The sequence below is a fragment of the Harpegnathos saltator genome, unplaced genomic scaffold (assembly GCF_003227715.2).
Source record: "Harpegnathos saltator strain DR-91 unplaced genomic scaffold, Hsal_v8.6 scaffold93, whole genome shotgun sequence".
NCBI lineage: Eukaryota > Metazoa > Arthropoda > Insecta > Hymenoptera > Formicidae > Harpegnathos > Harpegnathos saltator.
Window position 1 is genome coordinate 2,907,482 of NW_020230721.1, and position 12,232 is coordinate 2,919,713.

A 12,232-nucleotide genomic window follows, 5' to 3' on the forward strand; every position below is an offset into this window, starting at 1 on the left:
AATTTGTTCCAGCTCGATCGAGTTCCATCGTCTAGAATCATATGTTCTTATAACGACTTGGTCATTATTTAATAATAATTGGAATTTTCATTAATTTTGTACATCATAATCGCCATCTTGAGTCCGCCATTTTGAATTTTGCAAATCTGACTTTAGATTCGTAATCAGCGACCCAAAAAAACGTAGGATCAAATATTTTAATAATTTTCTCAAGGGAAGTTAATTTAACAGTGAAAGGGTTAAGTAAAGAAAAAAGACCGAGATATATATTTCATTGGAGATAAGCTTCTTCGATTTTATCTTGATGACTTTCCATCGTTAAACTTCTCATTGCTTTTCTCGTTTTTAACAGTGACAGCTATTTTTATTATCTCATACAGAATGGCGGTAGTTACGTGCTTGCCGTGGACGCTGGAAGAGAGGCCATACTTTCGGTATGGCAATGGCAATGGGGTCATCTGTTGGGCAAAGTGGCGGTAAGTTCTAAAATGCGGAACATATGTCAACAGCCAGAGATTAGCCGAACATTAGGATACCGACAACATGCCGGCAGATCATAAATCATGAGCAATCCTAGGATGTCCAAGACTCTCCTCCTGTCCATTGTATCCTCATTAATCTTGCTTTCTGTCAGTATAATCTGCCGATATAATGCCATCGCAGGAGAGCAGTAAAAACCATACACGACGTGCCGTCATGGTATAACGAAGGACAGGTTTACAATAGGACAGGTTTGTCTTACTGTTGTGCTCTATTATTGTTTGAGTTCTACGAGCCAAAAGCGTGTACGATGTGCCGTCACGGTGTGACACAGAGTAACAAGGGTAACAAAAATAGAATGCAGCTTGCTATGGTGGTGCTGTATGTAGAAAAAGGACCCAGATTCTAAAATTTATTAGCTGTTTGAACTTTCGTGCTATAGTAAAAAATTCTCTAATTAGACATATAGTAACAAGATAGTAACAAGTAGTAACAAGATTATATTCATATTCCTAACTATAAAGAAATTTTACTATTAAATATGTATGTAAAATAAATTTATTTTTTATATTAATATTGTTTATTTATATTATTTATTTATCGAGTAAATATTATAAATTCATTATAATACTTATTTATTGCATACATACATATATATATATATATATATATATATACAAAGCCATTCAAACCGTTTCGCAACTAGATAAATGATGATCCTGAAATTAGTCATTTGATTAATTTTATAGTTTAAGTGATTAATACTTCTGTTACCTCAGTATGTCTTTTGATAAGTCTGATTTCTGACGATTTGCCTTTCGTCGACACGTCGTGTCAGTACTTAAGTTTGTTCTTTTTTTTCTCTTTACCTTTCCTCTTTTCATTTTTCTTCAGCCTAATATCGACTTTATCCGACTTTTAGCCATCATATCACGACGCAGTTCGGCACGGTTTCTGTCTGATTTCTAAGTACGCTGTCTGACACAGTAAATTATATCTCATTATTGTAAAAATTATACCAATGCACAATCTAAAAAATTTGTCTTTAGCAGTCTTGGCTATGTGGGTATTCATCTCACATTTTTTACATTCCTCGTCTGTTAGACAGGTTTCGTGTATTCTTATCAGTTTAAATTCGCAGACCATGCAAGAGGATCTCACAGGTGCGGCGTTTCATCCGCTGGACGATAATCTTTTAATAACGCATGGACGCGGTCATCTGACCTTTTGGAATCGTCGAAAAGATGGTTTCTTCGAACGGACCGACATTATCAAACCTGTAAGTCCATATCTGGAACATATTGCTTACCTTTTTAACTCTTAGCGTATGCAGTCAATTGTTTCAGCCTTTGATACAATTTGAACGATCCTACTCTAAAAAGTAGATTATAATTAAAAAAGCTAGGAGACTGAACTTGCTATCAACTGAGATAATATGTTTTATGCCAGAGGCGCCTGATTAATTTTTATTATGTCTAATTTGCAATATCTTCAGCCATCGCGCACGCACGTGACGAGCATCCAGTTCGAGCAGGATGGCGACGTGGTGACGGCGGACAGCGACGGCTTCATCACCGTGTACTCGGTGGACGCGGACGGCGCGTATTTCGTGCGAATGGAGTTCGAAGCGCACAACAAAGGTATCAGTTCCCTTGTCATGTTATCGGAGGGTACGTTGCTCTCTGGCGGTGAAAAGGACCGCAAGATCGCCGCTTGGGACTCATTGCAGAACTATAAACGCATCACTGACACGAAGGTGAGTGCAGATTCCCCATAAACATTTCATTCATGTAATTGTTGTTATATCTATAATCGCGGCAATTATTTATAATTAATTATAAGCAATTATAATCGTAATAAATAATTACAAATATAATTAATTGCAAATGTTAAAATTAATTATGAACAATTAATTGAGTCATTAAATTTATAATTGTTTTTAATCTTACAATGCTTATCCTATAATTTATATATTACTTAAATTTTCGCTCTATGAATTAATTTTATTTCTAGTTTTCTTCCCGTTTTGCCCGTAATCGATTTTTCCTTCATTTTCTCACATTTTTTTATTTTCAAATTCTTAAATTATCTTTATTTTAGACTAAAATAATGTGAAGGAGTATTAAGCGTGATAAACAGAAAGCTTCGTGTTTATACGTATTAACGACTAATCGCGCGCCATCATAATAAATCGAAGAACCAGCCACCTATGGCAATCAGCATCTAAAAATGGATCTAATTTTTCACTGCAGCTACCAGAATTGGTAGGTGGAGTGCGCAGTATATATCCTCAACGTCCTGGCAGAAATGACGGCAATATTTACGTCGGGACGACGCGAAACAACATCCTGGAAGGTTCCTTGCAAAGAAGGTTCAACCAAGTAGTGTTCGGTCACGGTAGACAACTCTGGGGTTTGGCGGTCCACCCTGACGACGAGGTGTTCGCTACCGCAGGCCACGACAAGAACATCGCCCTATGGCGAAGGCACAAGCTTCTTTGGACCACACAAGTAAGCTCGAGAAGTTCAGAGCGATGACGCGGTATTATTTCTACAGTCGAATTGAATTACGCGCTAATTGTCATAATAAATTGTCATAAATATACCGATATTTCTAAAACATATTTGCAATATTTGGAAAGCTTATATTATAATAATTTTTTAATATATTTTTAAAATATTTATAAAACGTTTAGAGAAAGTGTTGAAATGTCTAATATGAGACACATGTAAGGAAAATCTTTTACTGAAGAAATATTTCAAAACGTTATATACAGTCGAGTGCCTTTTATTTATTGTGGAAAGGTATTAGAACGCCCGGAATAAAATAATTTCGGAACAAGCGGAATCATCTAAATTTTAGAGGATTTTATTCTTATGCATGACCTCAAAAGGATTTCTCTAAGATTAACAGAGAAATATTATAAACACATTATTCTTAAAGTTATAGGGATTATATATAATGTAAATCTTATTGATTTAAATATAAATTTCTCTCATACACAGATTATTTAATCTTTTTTCAAAAGGATTATTATTTATTCTTATTGTACTTTATTCTTATTAGTTATACCAATTAATTTGAAAAAATTATTATAATTTATAGCGAAAAGTAATATACATGGTGTCCCATTTTAAAGGACCCACTCAAATATCTCAGAAACACTGCGTTAAATCGAGAAATGCTTAAGACAAAAGTTGTTTAGCTCGAAGGGGGACATAGGATAGCGATAGCATTTTGTTTATCGATGGCGCCACTTTCGAGATATTCACTGATTATCAATTTTCTTAAATGGAAATCCAAATTTTTTATTATATCATCTTTTTCTACCAATTAATTTGAACAACTTTTGTCTGAAACATTTTTCTATCTGCTTAATACATTTTGAGATATTTAAGGAAAACTTGATAACTTTTCCAACATTTACCTTACGATATCTCGCTAACTATTCGTCGAAAGAAAAAATAGTATTAGTCTTTTTTATTTTATTTATTATTAAGAATATACTACTATAATAGTGCCCTAACTTTTATTAATTTAATAATTTTGAAATTTCCAAAGGTCGATAAGTTAATAAAAGTTAAGGCACTATTATAATAATATATTCTTGATAATAAATAAAGTAAAAAAATCTAATACTATTTTTTCTTTTGTCGAATAATTAATGAGATATCGTAAGGTAAATATTGGAAAAGTTATCAAGTTTTCCTTAAATATCTCAAAATATATTAAGCAAATAAAAAAATGTTTCAGACAAAAGTTATTTAAATTAATTGGTAGAAAAAGATGATATAATAAAAAATCGGGATTTCCATTTAAGAAAATTGATAATTAGTGAATATCTCGAAAGTGGCGCCATCTATAAACAAAATACTATCTCTGTCCTATGTCCCCCTTCGAGCTAAATAACTTTTGTCTTAAGCATTTCTCGATTTAACGCAGTGTTTCTGAGCTATTTGAGTTGGTCCTTTAAAATGGGACACCCTGTGTATATATATATACATATACTTCTGACTCCATCTATATTTGATAAATTTTAGATGAATGCTTCATGTTAATCGCTTTATCGAAAGAGAAATCCTTTTTCTGGAAAAGGCTCTGCTTGGAATATGAGAACTGTGGGAAAAATCACTTTACAAATAGAATACTTTTTCTGGATAAAATAAATCTCATCGCGGAAGATATATCCGATAGCTGAAAGTGCTACTTATCGTTTACCTCGCGCTGTAATCTACCGCGCAGGTGGGCTTTGAATGCATCTGTATCGCCTTCCACCCGTTCGGCGTGGCACTCGCGGCGGGCTCGTCGGAGGGTCACCTCTTGGTGCTGGCGGCCGACACCGGTGCCGCCGTGGCGACCCTGCGGGTGTGTGGGTCCCCACTGTCTTGCATTGGATACAATCCCAGTACGATACAAGTATCTCCCCTTCCGTTTTTAACGATCGCTCGTCTGTACTGCACAAAAGACAAACTGAAATTATCTAATTCTATAAGCATGGAGTATCACCACGGGTTGCATATTTGTGTAATAACGTGTTTTAATATTCTGTCGCTATCAGCCGGAGAGATAGTAGCCATGGGTTCCCAGAACGGCAGTGTATATCTCTTCAGAGTGTCGCGAGACGGATTTTCATACAAGAAGAGTAACAAGATCCGTGGCACACAGCCATTGGTCCAGCTCGACTGGAGTTCCGACAGCCGTTTCCTCCAGACCGTCACTCAGGACTACGATCTCGTGTTTTGTAAGTTACTTATCATGAATTTATTCGTTTGGTTGGTTATAGAAAAGAAGTAATCTCCTTTGCGTATAAGATAAATCATATCAAATCGGTCGCGTGATTTTTATTTTAAGGGGACGTCAAAGTATTGTCGTCGGAGAAGAGCCCGTTGGTCATGAAGGACGTTAAATGGTACACTCACAACTGCACCGTTGGTTATATGGTTTCTGGTTAGTCAAAAAGCTCTCAATTATTTCGAGTATATATCACAAAAAATATATCACAAAATGACGTAAATAGAAAGGTGGTCGTTGCTCGAATATACAGGATGTATCTAAACCGACAAACTTGCTGGAAGATAAACTGTGCTGAAAAATAAGTAAAAATATTTGAATAAACATATACAAACAAAAGATTGATTTTTGAGATTTAGCCTTTAGAAGATAACCAATGAGAGAAAACAAATCGCAATGAGCGGATTAAAAATAAGCATATTATTTCTTATTGACACATACCTTATAAATGTCTACACTTTCGAAGAGTTCGTAGATGTGGCAGAAATTTTTAATTTTTATAATGGTATATATCTAGTTATTAATTTATAATGGTATATATCTAGTTATTTATGTTCTTTTTTGTAAATGATTTAATGAATAAAATATATTTTTTGAGATTACGACGGCTACATCTTAAAAGCTAAGCTGTTTAAAGGTATATATTTATTAAAACATTTTTTATTTCTTTTTTTTTGTACGTAGAAACGACCCAACAAGAACTTAATCGAGCAGAACCCTTACTACCTGGCTTTTCGACTAAATACAGGTAGATCTTGCAGATTTCGAAAATGTTGCCAGACTTAATGATGTAGTTTTAAAGAGAAGCTCGGTCTGACTATTTATTATGTTTCCTGGGAACCTGCTTTAGTAAACATCTCAGGTATCTTTCCAGCACATCTGTTCGCCCTAAACCTGATTTCGTTTTTATATTTCCTCGCTTGCATTTAGGGAAAAATCACTCTAGGATTTTTCACGCTGTACTCCGAGCAATAAATTAACGTTGGCAACTCGAATAAAGTATTTAATGAAAGGAATATATTTTTTGAGACTGCGGCAACTGTATCTTAGAAATTATTTGAGGATCTCTATACCTATCCTGCGGGTTCGTCAGTAGAGTTTAGATACATCCTGTGTAGTCATTTATTTTGCTTTATACAATACACTATCTACGTATCTACACTATACACCACTATACACTATCTCGTATATAAAACATGTCCATTTTTTAGCGATATACTTTTACGATATTTGTCTTACCTGGCGAATTTTAAATCATCAATTATTACGTCAAATTAAACTACTATCAGACTAAACTTTGCAATTGTCCACAGGTATGTGGAATAACCGCTACTATCCTCTGACGACGGTGGTCACTACCTCCAGCAGATCAGCTGCTCACGATATGTTAGTTAGCGGAGATGCCGAAGGTTACTTGAGGCTCTTCCGATATCCGTGTACTAGTGCTAAAGCGGAGTACGTGGAGGAAAAGGTGTACAGCTCGCTGGTGGCGTGTGCCAGATTCTTATACAACGACCAGAATGTTGTCACCGTTGGCGGCACCGATGCCGCACTGATGCTTTGGGAATTGGTCGACGAATAGAAAGGGAACAAAGCGTAAAGTAAAGTGAAATCTGATGGTTGTCGATCCTTTTTTTTGCTTTATCATTAACGTTACGGCTCGCATCTTCAGTGCCTAAAAAAGTATATCAAATACGAAGATGTGGCGTAAAAGACGAATGTTTCATCTGGAAAAAAAAGGAAGAGATATTTTGCGAATATCTTATGAAATCAAAAAGAAATCTGCTATGATTATTCCTTTGATTATCTCTACCTTATCAGAATATTGTGTATTTGCAATGCAAAAGTTATCCATTGTGATTATTCCTTTGATTACTTCTTATCGCAACATTGTGTGTTTGCGATACAAAAATTATCTATTCCCTTTTTGTCAAAATCCACGTTAAAATAAATATATACTGAAAATACGAAGAATACGAACTAAGATATAGATGATAGAGCAAAAAGATGGAAAGAAGAAAGATATATTTGAGTCGTAACTCTGTATTGTAAATTTTCTGTGTACTGACATTCCGGCAAACGTCTTTGTCAGGAGAGTCACTATCTTCCTTTACCACCGACCGAGTTTTTTCTCAGAATTGGAAAACTGATTTCTGGATGTTCTTGGACTGTGTCTTCAATAATCCATATCTTAAAAGAAAATAAGGAACAAAGAGAAGAGATATTTATGGCATTTAATCTTTATTGCATGAAGATAAAACTGATGGACATATGAACAGTTCGGAAATAAGCTTTCTGATTCTGTTGCGCGTACTTTCGAATTTGGAGAAGATTGTATTTTGGAATGTCACTTCCGCCCGTACCGACTTCGGGATCGATGACGATGTCCCGAGTCATTGTCCCTCTTTCTGAAGTTTCGACAAGTTTTTCGTCAGGGACAATTTTTTGCATGTCTGTCGACGCAACGAAATGTAAAAAAAGAAAAACAGCCACTTTTTAGCAGGCATAACGTCCGTGTATTCGTAGAATCCAATGAATACGGGGCGCTGGCGCCCCTTGGTAGATTTTAAGAGACGAGTTCGGGGCTCAGAAGTGAGCAGTGAACTAAAATTGCCCTCAATATTTAAACGGTCATGTGTGAAAGTATGTTGATCACTTACAAAATTATTCACACCTTGGTGACTTTAACCCTGAAAGATCGGATCAATACGTTTTGTTATCGTAATGTTATCGGCTGAATTTAATTGTGAGTGCGGAGAAACATTGTTACATCTTAAAACTCTATTATATTTTTCCTTTGCCATATTTTTTAACATATATATTCCGAGTCCGCTATATCTTTCTAGGCCCGTCTTTTAAAGTTTCTTTCTCCAATACAATCGTATCGTGTGTACGATGCGCTGATTCTTGAATTGCTATTCTTAAGCTGAGAAACAAGTGAGGGTGTTTTGAAAGTTCACTGATTGTTATTCTAACCTGAACCTGAACACGATTAGATTTAAGATATCACTACAAGTCCAATGAAATGCACCCACTCTCGCGGTCAAATAGGACGATTGAATTAAGAATCAAAACCGGTAGAATTTTGTCGGGATCAAATTTTTGTGCTGTGGAAATAATGATGCACGTAAAATGTGACAGACTAATATCTTCGAAAATATCAACTTGAAAAAGATCATTGAGAACACACATACACTTGAGGAAGAAATATAAAGGAGTACGTAGAAAGTAATATTTACACCCTGCTAAAAATTAAACGATCATATACGATGATTGTTCATATTATTATGAATATTATATGATAATAAAATTTTATCCTTCGCAGAATTATAGCGGTTTTGACCTTTGGCTTAAATACGGCCATCATCCTTTGTATGTTTACACGAATGACGTGTGAACGTTTGTTTGTCGCGTGAAGAGCTGTTGCGGGTCAATGCGCCTCTTCGCGTCGCCGCCTGGCCATTTTTGTTCGCATATTTTTAGAGAGAAAAATAATATTGAAAGAGAAGAAAATTGTAATTATATAAAAGAGAAAGAATGAGAGAAGAACATGTTTTTCGTAAATTATAACTGGTAAAAGTTCTTATAGATATACGCTATCACTCACAATTATTTGCTCGCTGTAATACATTTCTTTTTTGCAATTTTCGGGGATGTATAAAAATCTTTGAAAACAATCTTCTCATTTAAAGTATAAAGCCGGCAGGTGAATGTGAATAATAATTTATCTTAAGAAATTTTTAAAACTTTTCAGAAGAATTTAATTTATGTTTCTGTAAGTAAGCGAATATTTATGAATGATAGCGAAGGAAATCAATGAAAAGGAAAGAAGGATCTGTGAGAGAAAAGATCCTTTATCTCTCTCATAGCTTTTTCTTTACGTTTCTCGTATTTACTGTCGCAATAGTGTTAAGAAGCGATTTTTAGGATCGTCACTGCCAAGGCATCGAGCTCGAAATTTTATCACGACTCTGCAAACGACTAACAAATCTTTGGCAACTGTGTTATTCACAATTTTACATAGTGTTTTATGAACTCGGTAAATATGTTGTTATTTATCGAACTTGCGACATCAAGCCCACGCAGAACAGAAAATCATGATGACGTCAAAATGACGAGAAAAACTAATTTTTTCATCATGATTCGATTATCTTCTCGTCACTTTGATGTCATCATAATTTTGTGTTCTACTTGGGAGGGAAACCGTCAAGATATGATAACAAAAGGAATAGGTACAAATAATTGGCGATGAGCAGCAACAAAAATAAACATAAATTACAATGAATAAATGACAAAGTTAAAAAGAGATTGATATTTAACTTGTATCATTGGACAATTGAATTCAATGAATAAATTTGTATAAGGATATCGCGCAAATATAAATGCGTACATATGATGAAATTCCGATTTTCGATGCAGCCATGAGACAACAAAAAAAACAAAAAACAGATCAAGGAGCAGATTCTGTTTGCGACGTAATATCGACGTAAAAATTATTAATGTAGAATACGATAAAGTTATAATATAAATTATGCACATTACACTAAATAACATAATCATAATAATTTCTGGTATCCCCCTTGTAATTCGCATTCGACATGAAAGTAACAATAAAAAAGTTACAAGGTGAATAGTGACAGGTCGAGCCGAATGACCCAAAGGGCAATAATATTTCCGAGAATTAATTCACTTATTCATTCAATTAATCCACTTACCTTGTTTTATAATGAAGGATATGCGCTTTATCTACATAGTTTCATGCAGATGCTTTAGAGCTATATATTTGTAAACGTTACATACAATTGGTTTTTGTTGCAAAAAGAATATTATGAGTTAATTATGCAAAAAGATCAATGACTTGTATTTTAATTAATGGGTTAATAGAGGGTGATAAATAATGTATAACAGTACACAATTAACAATGCATAACGTTCGTTTATTATAAAATATTGATATAATATGAAGTGCTTTATAAAGAAAATATTGAATAAAGTTAAATATGGCCAGGTACTTTTCTGCGGAAGAGTATCCTAAAAGTTTCTTTTTCTTCTCTACTGATTGGTCCTCTCCAATTACGTGATTATCAATTCTCTAAATCAACAAACAGTTCATTCCCAGTAGAAAAACCATATAAAGGACACTAAAAATAACGTACAAAAATCACAAAATTAAATAATTGAAATTGTTGAAATTGTTATTTATGACTATAAAAATTCAAATATTAATTCATTATAAATTATAGAAATAACTTTTTTCGCTTGGAAGATTTCCTTATGTTCAAATTTACCATTCTAATTAGCCATTCTAATATAGGTAATACGTGGCTGAGCCCTAGGGCCGGGGGGTTGGGGAGGGAATGCGGGAGCAGTTCTCCTAACTCCCCACCCAACGGCCCGACAGGTAGACATCCCGCAGGGGTTTTAGTCGGTAGGAGTCCGACATAACCCCCTCCCCCCCCAAGGGGAGGGGGTATCCATGATGGATTTCCCCTACGTTACCAAAAAAAAAAGGTAATACGTGGCTCGAAACATTGCACGTTGCGAATGTAACAGTTACCTCCTGTCCAACATCTGCTTCTTGTTTGAAAGATATTTTATGTTTGGATGCTCTTTCCTTGTCTGCTACATATTCGTCATCAGTTTCCATTAGATTATGAAGCTCCTGAACAAGCGAGGCATACTGCTCTTCCATATCGTCCGTTTTAGGAGAGTCGCTAATATCGTGATATTTTCTAACATTGCACGTTGCGAATGTAACAGTTACCTCCAGTCCAACATCTGCTTCTTGTTTGAAAGATATTTTATGTTTGGATGCTCTTTCCTTGTCTGCTACAGGACGTTTAATAATATAATAAAAGCTTGCAGCATATATAACGTCTTCACGCACCAGCTCAATCTCATCATAATCGGTAAATTGGTATTTCGCAGACGAGTTGGCGTAAGTCTCATACTAAAACACAGCGAATGAAAACCACGAAATTAAATGGTTGAAAACGTTATTGATGGCTAAAAAAATTCCAAATAAACAGTATTATAACTTACATATGTATATGTATCTTTACTCACCTTTCTGACAGAAAGTTCGTCGGGCCTCTTTAATATGTCGCTTTTGACATGCATCGAAGAAGTTCGTCTGGTAACGGTCGAATATGCAGCCAGTGGTACAAATTTCATCTTGGAATCGTCCGGGAACATATTGGTCACAGGAGTGGCAATTCTTGAATCTAGAAAGACGGAAGATGTAACTTAAAATCTATATACACAAATTTTTGATGAGGAGGGAATCAGACTGCACTACAACAGAAACTTAAAACTCCGTCGTGCGCGTAAAAACAGAACTTACGTTCAGTATTATCACACAGTATCACAACGCGACTCGGTTCACCTGAGCGTTCTGAGATGTGGACGTCTGAGTAACTCAACAACGATTGAAGAAAATCGACTGAAGACGACTGAAAGCGGACATCAGTATCAGTAGGGATACAGATCCACCTATCTGACCCTTCGTCCAACCAGCAACCGATTCTGCACATTTGTCACACCAACATTTCCCTGGACACCCGAATCTTGTCTTTTGACTTGGACAGTTTGGTTAGAAGAGATATTTAGCATGTAGTCAGAGGTCAGTGTCAGTAAGGGTATATATCTTCCTACCTGACCCTTCGTCCAATCAGAAGCTGGTTTTGTCACACCCTGCCACCATGCTACCTCCATACTTAAACCAGAAGATTTTCTTTCCTTTTTCTTTATTTTTTTCCCTCGAAAATATCTGTTTCTGCGGCAAATAACATTTTTTACACTATTTTTTGCTCTGTACCTATTGTTCCCCTTCCGTTTTTATATTTCTCACCATGTAGCATTTCGCTTTCCTGCTGAGTAATATATTTCATCTTTATTAATTTTTAGTGGAGTATGCCCACTGGGGAAACCACTTAAAAAAAGACGCATCAACAATAGTACCT

At 35.3% G+C, this 12,232-nt stretch overlaps 2 protein-coding genes across 2 annotated transcripts in view; one reads left to right on the forward strand and one right to left on the reverse strand.

The window, feature by feature from the left end:
- The window catches only part of DCX-EMAP (Doublecortin-domain-containing echinoderm-microtubule-associated protein), a 31,969-nt gene extending 21,870 nt beyond the window's left edge, over positions 1–10,099 (forward strand). Inside the window, exons 10-17 of the mRNA XM_025307730.1 lie at positions 381–476; positions 1,622–1,759; positions 1,976–2,236; positions 2,733–2,990; positions 4,723–4,885; positions 5,039–5,221; positions 5,332–5,427; positions 6,585–10,099. Coding sequence (XP_025163515.1) covers positions 381–476; positions 1,622–1,759; positions 1,976–2,236; positions 2,733–2,990; positions 4,723–4,885; positions 5,039–5,221; positions 5,332–5,427; positions 6,585–6,853 — 1,464 coding nt within the window. The 3' untranslated portion in view covers positions 6,854–10,099. The remainder of the gene's footprint in view (positions 1–380; positions 477–1,621; positions 1,760–1,975; positions 2,237–2,732; positions 2,991–4,722; positions 4,886–5,038; positions 5,222–5,331; positions 5,428–6,584) is intronic.
- Positions 10,100–10,354: 255 nt separating this feature from the next.
- LOC105188151 (uncharacterized) lies at positions 10,355–11,984 on the reverse strand. The gene is made up of 5 exons (XM_025307710.1): positions 11,925–11,984; positions 11,614–11,722; positions 11,337–11,494; positions 10,828–11,220; positions 10,355–10,411 (listed from the first exon to the last, which is right to left on the reverse strand). The coding sequence occupies exons 1-5, from the start codon at positions 11,982–11,984 to the stop codon at positions 10,355–10,357; spliced, it is 777 nt and encodes a 258-aa protein (XP_025163495.1).
- Between the last annotated feature and the right edge of the window lie 248 nt (positions 11,985–12,232).